The sequence below is a fragment of the Natrix helvetica genome (assembly GCF_964273705.1).
Source record: "Natrix helvetica genome assembly, chromosome: 6".
NCBI lineage: Eukaryota > Metazoa > Chordata > Lepidosauria > Squamata > Natricidae > Natrix > Natrix helvetica.
The window spans coordinates 29,481,046-29,497,757 of NC_138553.1; the positions used below are offsets into that span (position 1 = coordinate 29,481,046).

The 16,712-nt window shown below is 39.0% G+C and overlaps 2 protein-coding genes across 3 annotated transcripts; one reads left to right on the forward strand and one right to left on the reverse strand.

The window, feature by feature from the left end:
* Positions 1-45: 45 nt before the first annotated feature.
* Positions 46-5,987, reverse strand: LOC309394876 (UPF0193 protein EVG1). 2 transcript variants are annotated; one of them, XM_081958537.1, is made up of 7 exons: positions 5,906-5,987; positions 4,744-4,870; positions 3,983-4,045; positions 3,170-3,352; positions 1,530-1,661; positions 1,178-1,278; positions 46-915 (listed from the first exon to the last, which is right to left on the reverse strand). In XM_081958537.1, the coding sequence occupies exons 2-7, from the start codon at positions 4,844-4,846 to the stop codon at positions 793-795; spliced, it is 705 nt and encodes a 234-aa protein (XP_081814663.1). In that variant the 5' UTR covers positions 4,847-4,870; positions 5,906-5,987; the 3' UTR covers positions 46-792. The 2 variants fall into 2 exon arrangements, with proteins under 2 accessions (XP_081814663.1, XP_081814664.1); XM_081958538.1 differs by lacking the exon at positions 5,906-5,987 and adding an exon at positions 5,536-5,825.
* Positions 5,988-6,016: 29 nt separating this feature from the next.
* POLR2F (RNA polymerase II, I and III subunit F) lies at positions 6,017-13,031 on the forward strand. The gene is made up of 5 exons (XM_081958540.1): positions 6,017-6,178; positions 7,944-8,013; positions 8,841-8,971; positions 10,842-10,913; positions 12,869-13,031. Exons 1-5 carry the CDS (start codon positions 6,159-6,161, stop codon positions 12,957-12,959), a joined length of 384 nt encoding a protein of 127 aa, XP_081814666.1. The 5' UTR covers positions 6,017-6,158; the 3' UTR covers positions 12,960-13,031.
* The last annotated feature ends 3,681 nt before the right edge of the window (positions 13,032-16,712 follow it).

Below are 16,712 nucleotides of genomic sequence, written 5' to 3' on the forward strand. Positions count from 1 at the left end.
GAAAGCATTACAGTATAGGGAATAAAAAGTAGAAAATCACAAAACTCTTAAGACTTTTATTTTTTTACAAGTTGAATAATATATAGCTATCCAAAGGAAGCTGCTGGACCAAAGCAAAAAGTGCGCCAATGAGAAAACCATCCCTTACTCCCACCCACTTGCTGTTGTGGTAGCTGTTGTGGTCTTTCTTTTAACAAGTGACAGACATGTAAATAAATAGTCACAGTCATAATGAAGATGGTCCTAAGTCTGTAATTTTACCGAAGAAGCATTCATCAAAAATAAGTGCCATCTAAAATCTTCCGATTCTCTCTCTCATAGTCCGACACAACAGTCACCACTGTTTGCTTAATGCTTTATATGACTGGAAGCAGCATCCCAGTGGATGGCACAATCATAATATAAAATATTTTTGATCTATTCTAATAGTTGTACAGTTCTAATTCTAAAAAGCAGGAGCACACAAATGATAGAAACACAGATGCTGTTTTCTAGAGATGAAATATGTGGAAATCCTTTTTTTTTTTGTCAAGGCAAGAATGTAAACCCAGTGATTCATTTGAACCCTTTTGTTTCTGGATCACATTTTTTAAAAGGCTTCCTGCCATTACATATTGAAACAAGTCATTCCTACTTTTCAGGATTCATACAGTATTCCTAGGAGATTAAATATATTCTACAGATATTTGCCACAAGAAGGTCAAAACTGCTGGTAAGATATTCTTCACATTCGCTTATGTCAGCAGAAAAAGAGTGAAGGAGTTAAATCCTTGGGTGTGTGTGTGGGGAGAACTATTGGTCTACTTGATCCGTGCTTGGATTGTCATGTTTGATGCTTATATTGAAAGAGTTGGCTATTGCCCCTTTCAGTTCTGCAGTTCTCTGCTTGTCTATCATCTCCATCTCCCGGAGCATCTGCAAACAGCAGAGAAAGGAGACATAATAAGAATTCAATAAATTTTAATTTTCTAACAAGGTATTACACGAGTCTTACTCCAGATGAAGATGTATTGCCATCTCCTATGTAATGTTTTTTAAAGGTTCTTTTTCACTTTAGATACACACATGCCCTTCTGCCAAATCTTTCCCTACTTTGTCAAAAAATCATGATCATATCCAATTTTCATATTGAAAAACAATTGCATTTAAGCCTATAAAGGTCAGAATTATCAGGTACCTGTGATATTTCAGTCTGGATAATTCCTTGATACGCTTTGCTCTGTCCCAAAGCTTCCATTTCTGACAGGAAATTTTGTCGATCTTGAATTTCATTCAGCACTGAGCATAAAGACAAAAGAAGCAATGTGGAATGAAACACTAAAGGGCAGGAACGTAGTTGTTCTTCTGAAGTTTGAACCATTAATTTCCCATGTATTTTATTTAAAAGACTTCTGTAGCAGTCCATCTTATGGGCCATAACCCTGGGAGGCTCACAACAACAGTAACATGAAAACAGCAGCATTGGAACATATGCTACATTAATTCCCTGTATGCTATTTAAACCTGTTAATAACCACTGCTTCACTTACATTCATCGAATCGGTCCACCTCTGGTACTGTTTCTTCTACCTTGACTGGTTTCTTCTGAGTTTTCTTCTCTACTTTGTCCTTTCCCGTTGCTAAGATGTTTTGCAGTCTTTCTTTCTCCTTCTCCAGGTCTCCTGTAGATACAAAATAAATATTATTACTGTTTATAAAAATATTGATCAGAATTCCTGGAGGGAACAGCTTACTGTCATGTTGCATCCTGCGCCCCCCCCTCCCCCCCAGCTCACAGTTGGGAAGGAGGACCATGGACTTGTTTGAATTTGGATTGCTGATGCTTGATGCTTAGCAGTTTATGGTTTGATTCAAATCTCAGGCATTTATATATTTTAGGAAAACTATTCTTGTTGAACTATTCTTATCCTAAACTACTAAACAGTAAATAAAAATTACCATACAATATAAAACATAAAGGACAGACTATGCTCAAAAGAAGGTAACTAAAATGTCTAAGCAAAGGTATAGAAATGAACCCTGATACTCAATTGGCAGCAGCTGAAACTGCTAAGTGGAGAGAATTCTAGAGATAGTATTTCCCCCACACAAGACATACCCTTGGTTATCATTTTCTTTCTCAGACATTTCTCTCTGAAGTGTTGCACTAATCTGGTAGATCACTTAGAACAGGGGTGCCAAACTTGCATTGTCATGGGGCTGTCATGTGACTTACTGTGACTTCCTCCCCCTCTTCGCTAAAATGGGTGTGGCTAGTACGTGACGCATCTGGCCCGCGAGTTTGACACCCCTGACTTAGAACATTAATCCTTTCAGCAGGTAGTCCTTGTTTAACTATTGCAGTTGGGACCAACTCAAGTCATTAAGCAAAGTGGTAGCTAAGTGAAAAATTTTGTGACTGTGCTTGCACTTTTAGAGCAGCTTTCCTTTACAGCATCAAAAAGATATGACCCCAAACAATCGGGGCATCTCAAACAACAGGGAAGGTTTCTGGAATTTGACTCACAAGGAAGCCAAGTAAAAGGGCAAATCTTACGGCTCCTTTTTACCATTTTGGAAGCCCACTCAAGCACTGGGATAATTTAGTAAGGGAATTAGAGAATTCATGTTTGGAGAGGAAGAGATTATAAGAAGTAAGCAGGCACACAAAGTGGAATAAAGCTGTTTGCCTAGCACTCTTAGGAGTGCTGAACCACTTAGGGGACAAAAAAAAAGCCTTGAGACATTGATTATAGTCTTGTCAATTTCAGGCAGCAACTCTGCAAATCTAGGATTCTAATGATGTAATTAAAAGTCACAAGAGTGCTTAAATCATGGTTTGCATTTTTCAATGACCCTCTGCACTGAAGAGAGAAGCAGCTCAGGAAGAGATAGCTTGTTTAGGCAATCCTGCTGCACTGTGAATGAGGTAGAGAGAAAAAAGCAGGTCAAGCAATACACAATAGGTACTGTGTTTAATGGTGAACACATGACTGAGAGAAGCTTCGAAGACCATAAATGTGGTCATGGGTTGCAAAGTTACATTTTCATCACTGTTGTAACTACAAATGGTTGCTGCCCAGGTTGTACAGTAGCTAAACAAAGATTACTTGTAAATAATGATGAGTATAATTACTGTTATTGATCTTTCCATTCCTTCATTTATCATTTGTAAATGTTTCTTGCTTACGAGTGGCTTGAGGCTTGAATTTTTCTCTGATATATGCATTTCCTGCACGACAGATCTCTGCAGGCCGGAGGTGAGGTCTGCCAAAGGGACTGGTGGTCAAAATAACCTTTGGTGATACAGGCTTCGGAAACTCTGGTTCTCTGCTGGATGTTGGATAACAGTGTATGGGGAAAGCATCACCGCCTAAGAAAAAAGGGCAGACATTGGTTGGAAAGGAATTAAACATTAAGTTGATGGCATTCATGTCCCATTTTAAGTGCACATGGCAAGTGTCTCCTTTCAGCCAAACTCAGTCTCTGGCAACTTCTTAGAAACCTCCATGCAGTATTCTTGGCAGTGTCTAGATTTGACCCCAAGATTAAATTGCTAGGTATAAATATGGGTTCCAATTTAATATTTCAGGAGGGATTCTGTAAATTGGCTTGCTTGTAAATGCATAAAAGAAAATGTATAATAGGAATTATTCATGTTTTAATATGAATTCAGAAGTGTTTAAAACTAAAATAGTCCCTCAACCTACCTTTATAGTACATGCTGAAAATCCCAAACTTTTACAGGAGATTTCTTATTGTCCTAGAGGGTTGCCTAAACTAGAGTTTATTAAGAAGTATTCATTATCTGTGATTTACAGTTTTCTACTAATGTTTTGTTCACTTCCTGAGTTTATATAAATTTCCTTTGCAAGAGGATGATTTGTTTCTTTAGCTGGAGAAAGTCATACGTCTGAATTAAATTTAGAAATCTGAAAGCCAGAACTAAATGGCTTTCATGGAGCTAAATTTTAAAAGAAAGCTAAATTTCAGCCCTACTTACGTTTCATGCAATTTACAAGATGGCGTTGCTGGAAACAAGTAAGCTTAGATTCTTGCATCATCACTGAAAGAGAAAAAAAATCTATACAGATAAATTAGTACATCACTCCCTTTGCAGAAACAGATTTAACCCAAATGGTACCTTCATACAAAAAAGGAATGCCAAATCTTGAGCACAGCTACCCCAAATGCTAAAAGAGTACAGTCCAATCTACCTGTAAGCAGCCTTTTCCAATGAGATATCTTCCTGCTCTCTTTTTGATATAAATATAATTAAAGGGCATCAAGTTGTAGAATGTTACAATGTAATGTATATTCAAACCCCTTTTTCAGAATATCTAATTAATTGCAACAATAGGTTTTCTCTCCAAAATTATTATTTTTATTATTGTGGTTATTCTGGAATACAAAAATCAAAAGTGAAGTTTTTTCTGGATTTTTTACTTTAAACAAGTAGTATTCAAAAGGCTGTATTTTTTTCTGTAACTGGTTTTCAGCTTATAACTTTATTAGCATGACCAGCTCTTGTGATTAGCTGCTGCAGAGAAAGGTATTCAAGAATTTTTACTTCATATTAATTAAGAAATGCGACACAGGTGTTTTCCTATAGTCACTAGTTACTAAAATCATCAAAGATCCTTAACTTACATCCTCAATTTGCACAAAAAGTAATTTAAGTGGTAGTAATTTAAAATGCAGCAAGATAATAACCAGGAGTGGGGAAGCATTGTTTCCTGGGATACTTTTCTGCTTGCTGATTACCTTTTAACAACTCTTGCGTTTCCTGGCTATATTCCTTCACAGTGGGAACATGCCAAAATCCACTTCCTTTTATCACAGGCCTGATCCTCTCTTGAGAAGCCATTGTAATATAGTACTCTGAAAGAAACTGATAAAGAGATCTACGGTTATTAAGATCACAACTCACACATATTCTGTCTTTATTTTTTCTAGTGATTCTTTCACCAATGTTCATTTGCCATATTTTATTTATTAAATTTCTATGCTGCCCATGTCAATACAGTGGCATTGAATTTAGGATCAGTTTCTACATTTATCACTGTTGCAGCATCCCTATTGTCACATGATCAAAATTTGGATGCTTGGCAAATATGGTAACTCATGTTTATGATGGTTGTAGTGTCCCAGGGTCAGGTAATCACCTTTTGCGACCTGATAAGCCAGTGGTTCTCAACCTTCCCAATGCCGCGACCCTTTAATACAGTTCCTCATGTTGTGGTGATCCCCAACCATAAAATTGGTGTCTCGGTTCCTAAGACCATCAAAAATATGTGTTTTCCTATGGTCTTAGACGACCCCTTGGAAAGGGTCGTTCGACCCCCAAAGGGGTCCCGACCCACAGGTTGAGAACCACTGCGATAAGCGAAGTCAACGGCGTAGCAAGATTCACTTAGCAACCATGTTACTAACAACCACAACGATTCACTTAAAAAGGGTGGCCAAAAAGGTCTTAAAATGAGGCTAAACTCACTTAACCGTCTCACTTAGCAACAGAAATTTTGGTCTCATTTGTGGACATAAGTTACGGATTACCTCTAGACCAATTGTATATTCGTTTGTAAAATATGTATGGGCTCAGAACTGGACTTTTAAAGGCAAGAACTGGAGACCTTTGTGCTACCTCACGATCACAACAATTGCACCCGGCGTCTTATCACAGCCTAATCATAACTTTGACATCACGGTGCAATTTAAGGTAGCGGAGGTGCAAGCCCAGCAACTAAAACGGACGTGTGAAATCGTGCTTTTCTCGGCTTGCAGGCACCCATCTCAGCTATTCCCACAGTAGCCGATTTTACGTCCGATCACGGCTCCCTTTTTCTGGAGGGATAACAATACGGAGTGAGAAGCGAGAGAGGTTTGCAACAAGAAACCCCCCCCCCCCGCTTTCCCCTTCTCTTACCCGAATTGGCGGCTCCCGTCACCATGACAACCACCTCCGGCGCTCGTTTCCGCCAACATCAACTCTGACCCCGGAAGTGTTCGCGCTCTGCGTGCTCTTCGACGGGAAGCGCGTGGATTTGTTTGCTTTTTCCTTTTCTTTCCTTGCCGGTGGCGTTTTTTTTCGCGGCTCTTCGCGCCTCCCGCCAGGCCGCTCGGTTTGTGGTGGGAATTGACACCGCGAGGGTCTGCGCTGAACGAGGGAAGGCCTCAACATGTCGGACAACGAGGATAAGTAAGCGCGTGAATACGAACTGCATCTTCTAACCTCTTGGCCCAGTTTGGCGTCTCCGGGGTGTTGGGGCTGCTTCTCATTTCCAGAGCCGGTCCAGGGTGGAAGGAAGGCTCGCTTAGCCTGCAGTTGGGGAAAGAGCCTCCTGGAAGTGCTTTAAACCGAGCGGTGAGACGCTGCCCTGGGTTCAACTTCAATTCGTGACTTAAAGAAGAATGTGAAATTTCAGCTATTGATCCCCCCCCCCATATTGCTATGATTTAATATTAACACTGTTAATGTTAATAATAATTTGTTGTTAGTTGCGAAGTCGTGTCCGACCCATCGCAACCCCATGGACAACGTTCCTCCATGCCTTCTTGTCCTCTACCATCCTCTGGAGTTCATTCAAGCTCACACCTACTGCTTCAGTGACTCCATCCAGCCACCTCATTCTCTGTCGTCCTCTTCTTCTTTTGCTCTCCATTTTTCCCAGCATTAGGTTCTTCTCCAGTGAGTTCTTCCTTCTCATTAGGTGGCCAAAGTATTTGAGCTTCATCTTTAGGATCTGGCCTTCTAAAGAGCAGTCAAAGTTGATCTCCTCTAGGACTGACTGGTTTGATCGTCTTGCAGTCCAAGGGACTCGCAGGAGTCTTCTCCAGCACCACAATTCAAAGGCCTCAATTCTTTGGAGCTCAGCCTTTCTTATGGTCCAACTTTCACAACTATACATTGCAACTGGGAAGTATGGTTGCAAAGTATAGCCTTGACTGTACTTTTCTTGGCAGGTTGATGTCTCTGCTTTTTAGTATGCTGTCTAGATTTGCTATAGCTTTCCTCCCAAGGAGCAAGCATCTTTTAATTTCTTGGCTGCGGTCCCCATACAATACAATAGTAGAGTTGGAAGGGACCTTGGAGGTCTTCTAGTCCAACCCCCTGCCTAGGCAGGAAACCCTATACCACCTGCGGTGATCTTGGAGCCCAGGAAAATAAAATCTGTCACTATCTCCATTTCTTCCCCATCTATTTTCCAGGAATTGAGAGGGCTGGATGCCATGATCTTAGTTTTCTTAATGTCGAGTTTGTTAATAAAAATAGCATTGTTATTAAAATGTGTATCCCACTTTCATTGTTGAACCAGTCCCAAAGTGATAATGAGTTGGATTTCATGGTTAAGGATAAATTTGAATCCAAGGCTGAGCTAGGCTTACTCAGATAATTGTACCATACTGATTTTTCCAAAAATATTTTTAACTGGCATGGCATAGTCCTTCTCTGTTCATCACTGAAAGTGGAGAGTAATTACAGTTTATCCTGACCTGATGGACAGAATTTGAGAATAGAATGCATTTTCTACATTATGTACAGTATGTTAAATGGCAACAGTCATGCCAATGGGTTCCCTGACTCATGTATGATTTGACTCTAAATTCCTTAGAACTATGCCTATTGATTTAGTGACTTTTAAAAGATCAAAAATGTTTCTTTTTTCTGGCTTGTGCCACAGAATTTGAAAGAAGATCAAGTTAATTTTCTCCAGCCTAAAAACAAACATGTTCCCTTTCTGACTTCTCTGTGATCCATTCACAGCCTGAACTATAAACCTGGGATTTCCTAGTGATCTTCCTTCCAAATATGAATCAAGTCCAGTCCTACGTTGTTTTTGTCAAGATAGCTAATTTAGGTTTCGACAGCAGTTGTGACATTTAGCTTGTAGTGCTTGTAGAAACATACCTCAGGGTTTTGCTAGAGAATTGTCCATAACATATTAATACATTTCTTCTATTAGTTTTGATGGAGATGATTTTGATGATGTGGAAGAAGATGAAGGACTTGATGATCTAGAAAATGTTGAGGAGGTAAGTGATTTTAGCTTGTGATATATTAAAATAGCCTTCAATCTGGTGAGTGATTTGAAATGGGAAGATGTATATTTTATGAGTGAAATAACTTCTAGATGTATTAGACTTCAATTTCTGTCATTCGTAGCTGGCAAAATGAATACTTTTGGAAGGCTGTATTTCTGAATTATTAGGGTATAAAGGAATAGAGTTGATTTTAGGGAACTTATGAAAGGGCCACTTAAGAGGAAAGAAGGATCAAACTATAGAGGGACTTTAGAGGGAAGCATGAGAAACAAACTCAAAATAACCTCCCATTGATTTTGTTTAGTATAAGATGGGATAGAGAAAAACTTGGATAAATTTTCAAGAATTATGTCAGTCCTTTGAGGTAGGCCAGGTCAAGAAACTGGATTCTAGGAATACTCTTTATCATAATAAGGCAGAATAATAGAATCTTGAACATTTTTGCATAGTGCTCTCTTATGTCCATCAAAGTATGTTCCATATTGTTTTACCCAAAGCATATATTTTGTTTCTTTGTATAGAAGCTTAAGGACAATGAATAGTATATAAATTTATACTGATAACCTAGATCTGTAAAGCCCCAGTGCTTAAGTGGTATAAAATGTGAACTTTAGAAAATGGGTTAAAAATATATGAATTCATGTAAGTGTTTGTTGTACATTTTATCATCATGTATTAGGTACCTTTACTAATAACATTGTTGTCATAAAACCTTATTTAATATTTTCCATTCATATTCTCAGTTTCAATTGCATGACTGCTCAGATGACAGGGCATACACCTGTGTGTGTTTACATTTGCTTTGTATTATTCCATAGGAGGGTCAGGAAAATGTGGAAATCTTGCCATCTGGAGAGCGACAACAAGCAAATCAGAAGCGGATCACTACTCCTTATATGACCAAATATGAGCGGGCCAGAGTTCTTGGCACCCGTGCCCTACAGATAGCGTAAATATAGATATATATTGATTTAGTTATTTGTCTTTTTGTACCAATTATTGTTTGAAGGTTTTTTCCAGCTTTCAGCTGTAGGTCTCCAATCTATCATTCTACTTTGCCATAGTTATAGCTCTTTGGCACAGCATGCATTTAAATTATTAGTGAGATATCATTAAAAAGAGGACATTCATTCTGAATATTATTACGGGAATGTAGATGGCTTTAAAATTCATACAGAGAAATATATGAATAATGGGAGAAGAAGGCTGCTAGCAGAATATTCTATTCCTCATTCAAGAATTGGGCAGTAAGAGTAGTAGAGAAGGGACAACTTTAAGATCATTGTTATCATCTTTTAATGACCCCATGATCCCTTGTAGGGTGGAATCTGGGCAACTGAATGGAGCTAGCAGAGTGTTGATTGGCCAGATGCCCTTCCTGTTGTCAATGCAGAGTTTTGTTCAGCAGATATATTCTCATTGTCCCCGGAGAGAGAAATATCTGTCTTTATCTAGGATCAAACTCACAGCCTCCTGATTGTGAGGCAAGAGCTCCTCCCCTAGGCCACCACACCACTCCTCTCCTAAGGGACAACTTTAAGATGAACAACTAAAAACAGGGGTCCATAAATAAGATTGTATTTTGGGGGGGGGGGTGTTACAAAATGTCTTTCAGATTAAATCTTTTCCCCATTCTGAAGGTGCTAGGCAGGAAACTTTTACTTTTTTTTGTGGAAAACTAAATATTTAGAAGATTTAGCCACTAAAGACGGATAGATGTTTCATTATCCAATATGTTCCCAATATTGCTCCTTGAAGGAATGTAGTGCTCTTGAGCTTATTTGAAGCATCTTTCCGGAGGTTTAACAAGCCAAAACTTTAAAGGTTGTCTTCATCTATCAGTGACCATTCAAAATTACGATGGCACTGAAAAAGTAGATTTATGACCAGTTCTCAAACTTATGTCACAGTGTCCCTGCAATCATGTGATTGCAGTTTGGATGCTTAACAATCAGTTTGCATTTATAATGTTTGTCATCTTCTGGCCACATGATTGACATTTGCCACCTTCATGGCTGGCTTCCAATAAAATCAAGAGAAGCTGGCAGTAATTTGCAAGTTGCTGTCATGTGACATCTCACATAATGGCCATGGGTGATTTGTTTAATGGCCATATCCAGAACGGATGTAACTCTGTATGGTTACATGAAGTTTCACTTTTCAATTATGTCACTTAATGATGGAGTAGCTGGTCCCAATTTTAGTCAGTAAGTGAGGACTAGTGGCTGGTTATTCTTTATTTCAGTAGCAATCACATGGTAGACAGTTACTTTGCTACACCAATGGAGATTAGTTTGCTAGAGGTGAATAATAATAATGCCCATGTGTGAGAATTTAATCTCTCCTACTTTTATTTTTGTATTTTATTTTGTTCTATGCCCAAAAAAGCAAACCCATCTCCCCACCCCCACCCCACACACTTCTGAATGCAGTTTAAAAGTAAAATTCATTTGAACATTTTATTATTGAAGCATAGCCAAACAAATAACAAAGAGCCAGTTTGTGGTTAAGGTGCCAGGCTAGAAATTGGACCACTTTCCCTCAGCCCTAGGAAGCAGGCAGTGGCAAACTACTTCTGAAAACCCTTGCTAAGAAGACTGACTCAAAGATACACACACACCCAGCTCTAAAATGAAAATCTTTAAAATGTCAGAAAACAGAGATTATAGCATAGGCTCTCAAGAGTAAAAACTCCCGGCAAATTACAAGTTTGACAGGAAACCAAATGGTATATCTTATTCTCATCTAACTTGATAACTTTTAATATCCACTGCTTGCTCCAGTTGCAATAAAAGTTCTTAAATCTTTTCCCCCACCAGGATGTGTGCCCCAGTAATGGTAGAGCTTGAAGGAGAAAGAGATCCCTTGCTGATTGCAATGAAAGAACTGAAGTAAGTTGAGAAGTTTTATCCATGTGCAGGTGTGCATAAACTGTTCCCTCTCTAATTAGATTTGGACATTCTGCTCTAAGGCAGGAGGGGTTGGATGGTGAACATGCTAGTTTCACTCTTCCTGTTCTTCTAGTTGTCCTTAAGGTCAAGAGAATTTTCTGCAGCCTGAAATCTTGCCTACATGTATTGGTTCCACATACAATTTAAAACCATGATTTTTAGGACATGATGAGAGAAAGCTCTATACATAGTAAATATTTATTACTACATATGTTTGTCCTGCAACTTATGACAAAGAGGCAATTATTGGGGAGAGGAGAGATTTTATGCACATATAAAATATTTGAATTAATTTCTGTTGTCCAACAAGTGACGCTTACATAGAATGTTACATTTTGTAGGTGCCTATTACCTAAGTAGAGGTAATATTGTTTTGAATTAGGAATATAACACTAATAGTTTTTTTATCATTTATTTTTGACACATTTTCACTACCATAATTTTCCCAGGTGCATTAATTAAAAGCATTAAAATAGTTTGATTTAGTCCCTTCCATCTTTGTTGTTTTTTTTCCCATAGAAGTATCGTCACAGTAGAAGATTTCCCTTTTCATAGCATTGAAATGTTTCAGACTATTATTTTGAGATTCGGGGTTTAAATAGATAATAATTTGGTTTCTCTCTTTTTTTATAAGCGTCATTATTAGAGAGCTATAATGTCTGATTGTATATTATGTAGAAACTGAAAAAGTGACCGTAAACTCTACCCCTGTTATAATGTGGTTGAGGTTCATGAGTTCCCATTGTAGAAAGAAATACAAAAGGGTCCTTTTTTCTTTCTTTACATTTGGCTCACATGGTGCACATAATGCAAGATTTGTATATTATTTAATATAAAGTTTGTAAACCCAAACATTCATGTAACTTAACTTGTTTTAATGTTTGCTTGAACTATATGAAGCTGTAACTAGTACCCCAATGCAAAATCATAGTGTGAGAATTTCCCTGAAAAATTCTACTCTGATTATGGCTTCAGGGCCATTCTGTTGAACTCCTGCAACTTTAAAAAAATAGTTTTCTGTTTTTACTTTTCACGTATTGCAAGATTATCAACCTGATGCCCTGGACAAATTCCAGGCTGGCTAATTACATTGTTGACCTAAAAAGTCTTATTTAGATTAAACTGGATTTAAATTTCTTTCCTTTAGGTTCCAAGTTGTTCAGTTTGCCAAAAGTTTTTAATAGTTTAAAACCCAGAGCATTTATTTGGTTTATGGCATTACAGTATAAAGGTAAAGGTTTCCCTTACACATATGTGCTAGTTGTTCCTGACTCTAGGGGACAGTGCTCATCTCTGTTTCAAAGCCAAAGAGTCAGCACTGTCCGGAGACATCTTCGTGGTCATGTGGCTGGCATAACTAAACGCCAAAGGCTCATGGAACGCTGTTACCTTCCCACCAAAGTGGTCCCTATTTTTCTACTTGCATTTTTTACATGCTTTCGAACTACTAGGTTGGCAGAAGCTGGGACAAGTAACGGGAGCTCACTCTGTTACACGGTGCTAGGGATTCGAACTGCCGACCTTCGATCAATAAGTTCACTGTCTTAGCCACTGAGCTACTGCGTCCTTTCATTACACTATGAACATTTTATATGCAATTAAACAAAGCGTATTAGAAAGGGTCATTTATGTGATCCCAGTTTGCTCTTTCTATAGTGCAGTTGTCTCCCTGTCTCTTAGGAACGTTCTTTGGAAAATTAAGATTCAGAAGTCCTCCATTCAGATTACTTCCTGGTTATTTTTAAGATGTGGGAAGGAACAGTTAATGACTTTCCGTTGGTGAATTTTTTGATTTGGGTTTGGAGGCTTTCAAATGTTTTATTACATTACTGGAGTCTCGCTGAATACCAACGATTTAGTGTCCTTGACTATGAATGTCTCTTTCCTTCCTCCAGAGCTCGGAAGATTCCTATAATTATCCGCAGGTACCTGCCAGATGGAAGTTATGAAGACTGGGGTGTAGATGAACTAATTATCACAGATTAAATCTCTTCCGTGCGCCAACTTTTATGGATGTATAGATATATTGTGTAAATAAATACCAAATCCCCCTATAAATGTCTTGGATGTTTCCTTTTTACATAAAATAATGCTAAAGAAAACAAGAAGCCTGCCTGTCTTGCTCTCTTTCTTTCTCTCTTTTTAGTGCTTTTATAGCTCAGTCTTCCATTGTCTTGAAGACCCAGTAGGTTTAATTCCGTTGTTGTTTTTGCCAAGCCAACTTGCTGCCTTTCAAATGCTATAAATGCAAACTAGAAAGATGATGCAGGAGAAGCTTCCTCAGTGTTGTATCTAATCATCGTGTTATGCGCAAGTGATTTTAAAGTGATCCTGCAGCTGCCAAACTTCCAGATGCCCTTTAAGACAACTGAAAGACCCCTTTGCCTTCGACCTACGCTTTTTTCCAGGGGCCTGTAGTAGACGAGGCATTTCTGTTGCTTGCTACCAAACAGACATGCCTTTGTGCCTGGGAACAAGTTGCCTTGGAAACCCCCAATTTCCCCTCTGATCAAGGCTGGCTCTCTGGGCTTCTCAGGAGTATCACAGAGCAACTCTCATCAAATCTCCCATTGTTCCTTTTCCTGCCCTGACTTCTTATCAATCAACAGGATCCCCTTACAGTAGGCTGTTCTACAGCAAAAAAGCATAGTTGCCTTGATGAGCTATCTAGTGAGAGTCAGCTTGACATGCGTAATCTATGCTTTATGGTACCTATGTCTCAGTATATTTCTTTCCCACCCTGTCTGGTATTAGTCTGACTGTAAGTGCATGCTCATATTGAGAAGAATTACACGATCCCTAAAATATCAGGAAAAGAACTATTAAACTTATGTAAATAAGCAAACTATTGCAAAATAAAACTCCAAATCCACTGTGCCACTCAAATGGTCAAAGAGAATATTTTAAAAGTACTTTTGCAATGAGGAAAAATTATGCTTCTAAGAAATCTTTACTTTTTGCAACAAACTCTCTTTTTTTAGAGCTTTATAGAACTAATGTATTGTTAGCATTGTGTCAAGCCCTCCAACTAGCATGTCCCGAAAAATGAAGTCCGAGGCATCCATCCTTTTCAAATCCATTTTATTAGGCACACATTAAATTGGCAAGGACTCAGTGTAATTCCAACTCTGATACCGGATCCGGAATTACACCCAATAAAAGCAAAAGTTTGAAACTCCCCCCCCCGCCCCCCCCGGAGTCACAATCTCTAATCAAACCTCAGTCCAACACCCCGATGGACTGTAAGGATATTTTAACATAATCTACAAAGGCTTTATAAACCTCATCCCTATAAGTCAGAGGTCCCTACAAGTCCATGGTCCATTGGGAACTGAGCTGTGCAAGTGATGGGTGAGCAGGCAGAGCTCCATTTTGGGTAAGCAGCAGGCACTCGCGCAAAACCATGCCCCTTCCAACACTGACAACGCCAGTCGGCAGAGCCAGAAAAGTTGGGGACCGCTGCTATAAGTTACATGTATGTAATGCATGTAGTCCAAAAAGGTTTGCTTAAGATACAAATTGCCTTGCTTTTGGCTCTTTATGCAAACTTAATGCATACTTTCTTAAAGTGTAATTTCTTCGAATGCAAGTTCTTTTTTTAAATATAACTCTTGGTTTTTGTATGCAACATTCAATCCTGTACCTTTGTTTCAGATGTAGGTTTTTGGGACAGAAACTGAAGCTAACCAGACTCTGAAGAAAGATTCCTGCTGGAATATCCAGATTTGCTCCTACTATGGCAAAATTCTTTTATTATTCTACTTTATGCCTGGGAGTTGCTACTGGAGGGGTACATCAGACTTGCCCCAGATCTGAGATGTTTTTCCAGGGAGCTTGTGAAATTAGGGCATAAGGCTGTAGACAGTCCTAGGACTTCAAGTTACCTATTCTCTCCCCCCTCACACCCAATTTCATTTATACACAAACACATATATGCAAATGAAATTTATATTTGGAAATCGTTTTTTAAGGGAGTAGTTTCAGAAATAATGTGAAATGGAAGTGAACAGAATGCAACGACTGTCAACAGACAAAGGCACTGAAGCCACAAGGAATGTGTTGCGTTTGCTCACAGCAGCTATGTCAATAATAGGTTAATTTGCAGAGTTATAACTTACAAATCTCCTTGGCCTCCCGACTCCCTCTGGCGTTTAATCACGTTTGTGTGATGAAATTTCAGTAATGAAATGTGTCTTTGTGTGATCGTTTTGGCATCCACAATGGAGCGCAGGAGTTGTTCTCCTGGTCCTATTTTTTTTTTAAAAGCTTCTTTGTTTTAATACTCTCCCTTCCCCATCCCCCATCCCCCTTCCTCAACCCTTGCATCCACATCAGATACAATTAAAAGGATAGCAAAAGGCTCTAGGCCACCTCCCACCAGACTGGCAGGGGAATGTGCAGTCCCTTTGTGCCCAGCATGGAAGCTGGTAAATGCCGGGTCTTACTTTTGTTCTTAAGACAGAAACAGGGCAATTGGCATTTACCCCTGCAATTTATTGGCTAAGAAGGCACATCACCTCTTCTTAATCAGCTTTCCTTCTGAGGATGCACATAGGAAGCCCTTGAAGTGATCTGGAAAGATTTGCTTTTGTTCCTTGTGTGTGGTTCCTTTAGTTGCAGCAATCTCCCTATTGGCAATAGGTCATATACTTCCAGTTTTAACCATGTTTCCCTAGACCAGGGGTGTCCAAACTTGGGAACTTTAAGACTTGTGGACTTCAACTCCCAGAATTCCCCAGCCAGCCATGCTGGCTGGGGAATTCTGGGAGTTGAAGTCCACAAGTCTTAAAGTTCCCACGTTTGGACACCCCTGCCCTAGACCTATTACAAAAGTTATTTTGGCTCTCCCTCCCAACTTTGCCAATGAGTTTTCTCATTAGCTTTTTCTTTATTTTCAATGAGCTTCCTCCAAATAGGGCATCCTCCGGATGTGTGAACTCCAATTCAGAATTTTCAACAAAGGCTATGCCAGCTGACCAAATTTGGATATTGACACACCTACTTTGGGGAGGACACAAGGGTGAAAAAGACCACGCATCTTTGCTTTTGCTTGAATATCCAAAAGGCAGCTGTTTTATTTTGCAGTATGGCATCAAAACCCAGCAAAGCAAGCTTCTTCTGCAAATCAATCCTCTTTTATTGGCTATAAAAATGTCCATATAGATGAAGTTTTCTCATTCCAGAATGCAAGACACAGAATAATGAGTTTAAGTTATAGGAAGACAGATGCCTTATCTATCAATAAGAACAGTTCAACAGTGAAACATGCTATCTAGAGAAGGTGGACTGCTCTTCACCGAAAATATTCAAATTCGGACTGAAAACCATCTGACTAGAATGACTTAATTTGGATTCCTTCACAGGAGGTTGGATTTAGAGAGCCCATGCAACCTCTTCCAATTCTGATTCTACGCTTGTAGGATTTGTAGTAAGAGGCGTGAAGAAAGAAACTATGGCTATTCTGATCTAAAATGAAGTATATCTTGATTCATTGGTCCGCTGAAGAAAGGTAATTGCATTGATTGTATCACTTTCCTATTAACCTCCTCTTGTTACTCTCCTTTACCTAGGAAAGTTCAACTCAGATTGCTTAGTGATCATTGAGTCATCTGGTTAAAAAACTAGTGCCATGGCAAAACATAGAGCACAAGTTGCCAATTTTTGGGAATTTAAAGCATTTGGCCAGGCATTTAAACAGAGGCCTAGAGCCAAAGATTTCCACCAGAGTCAAAGGAGATA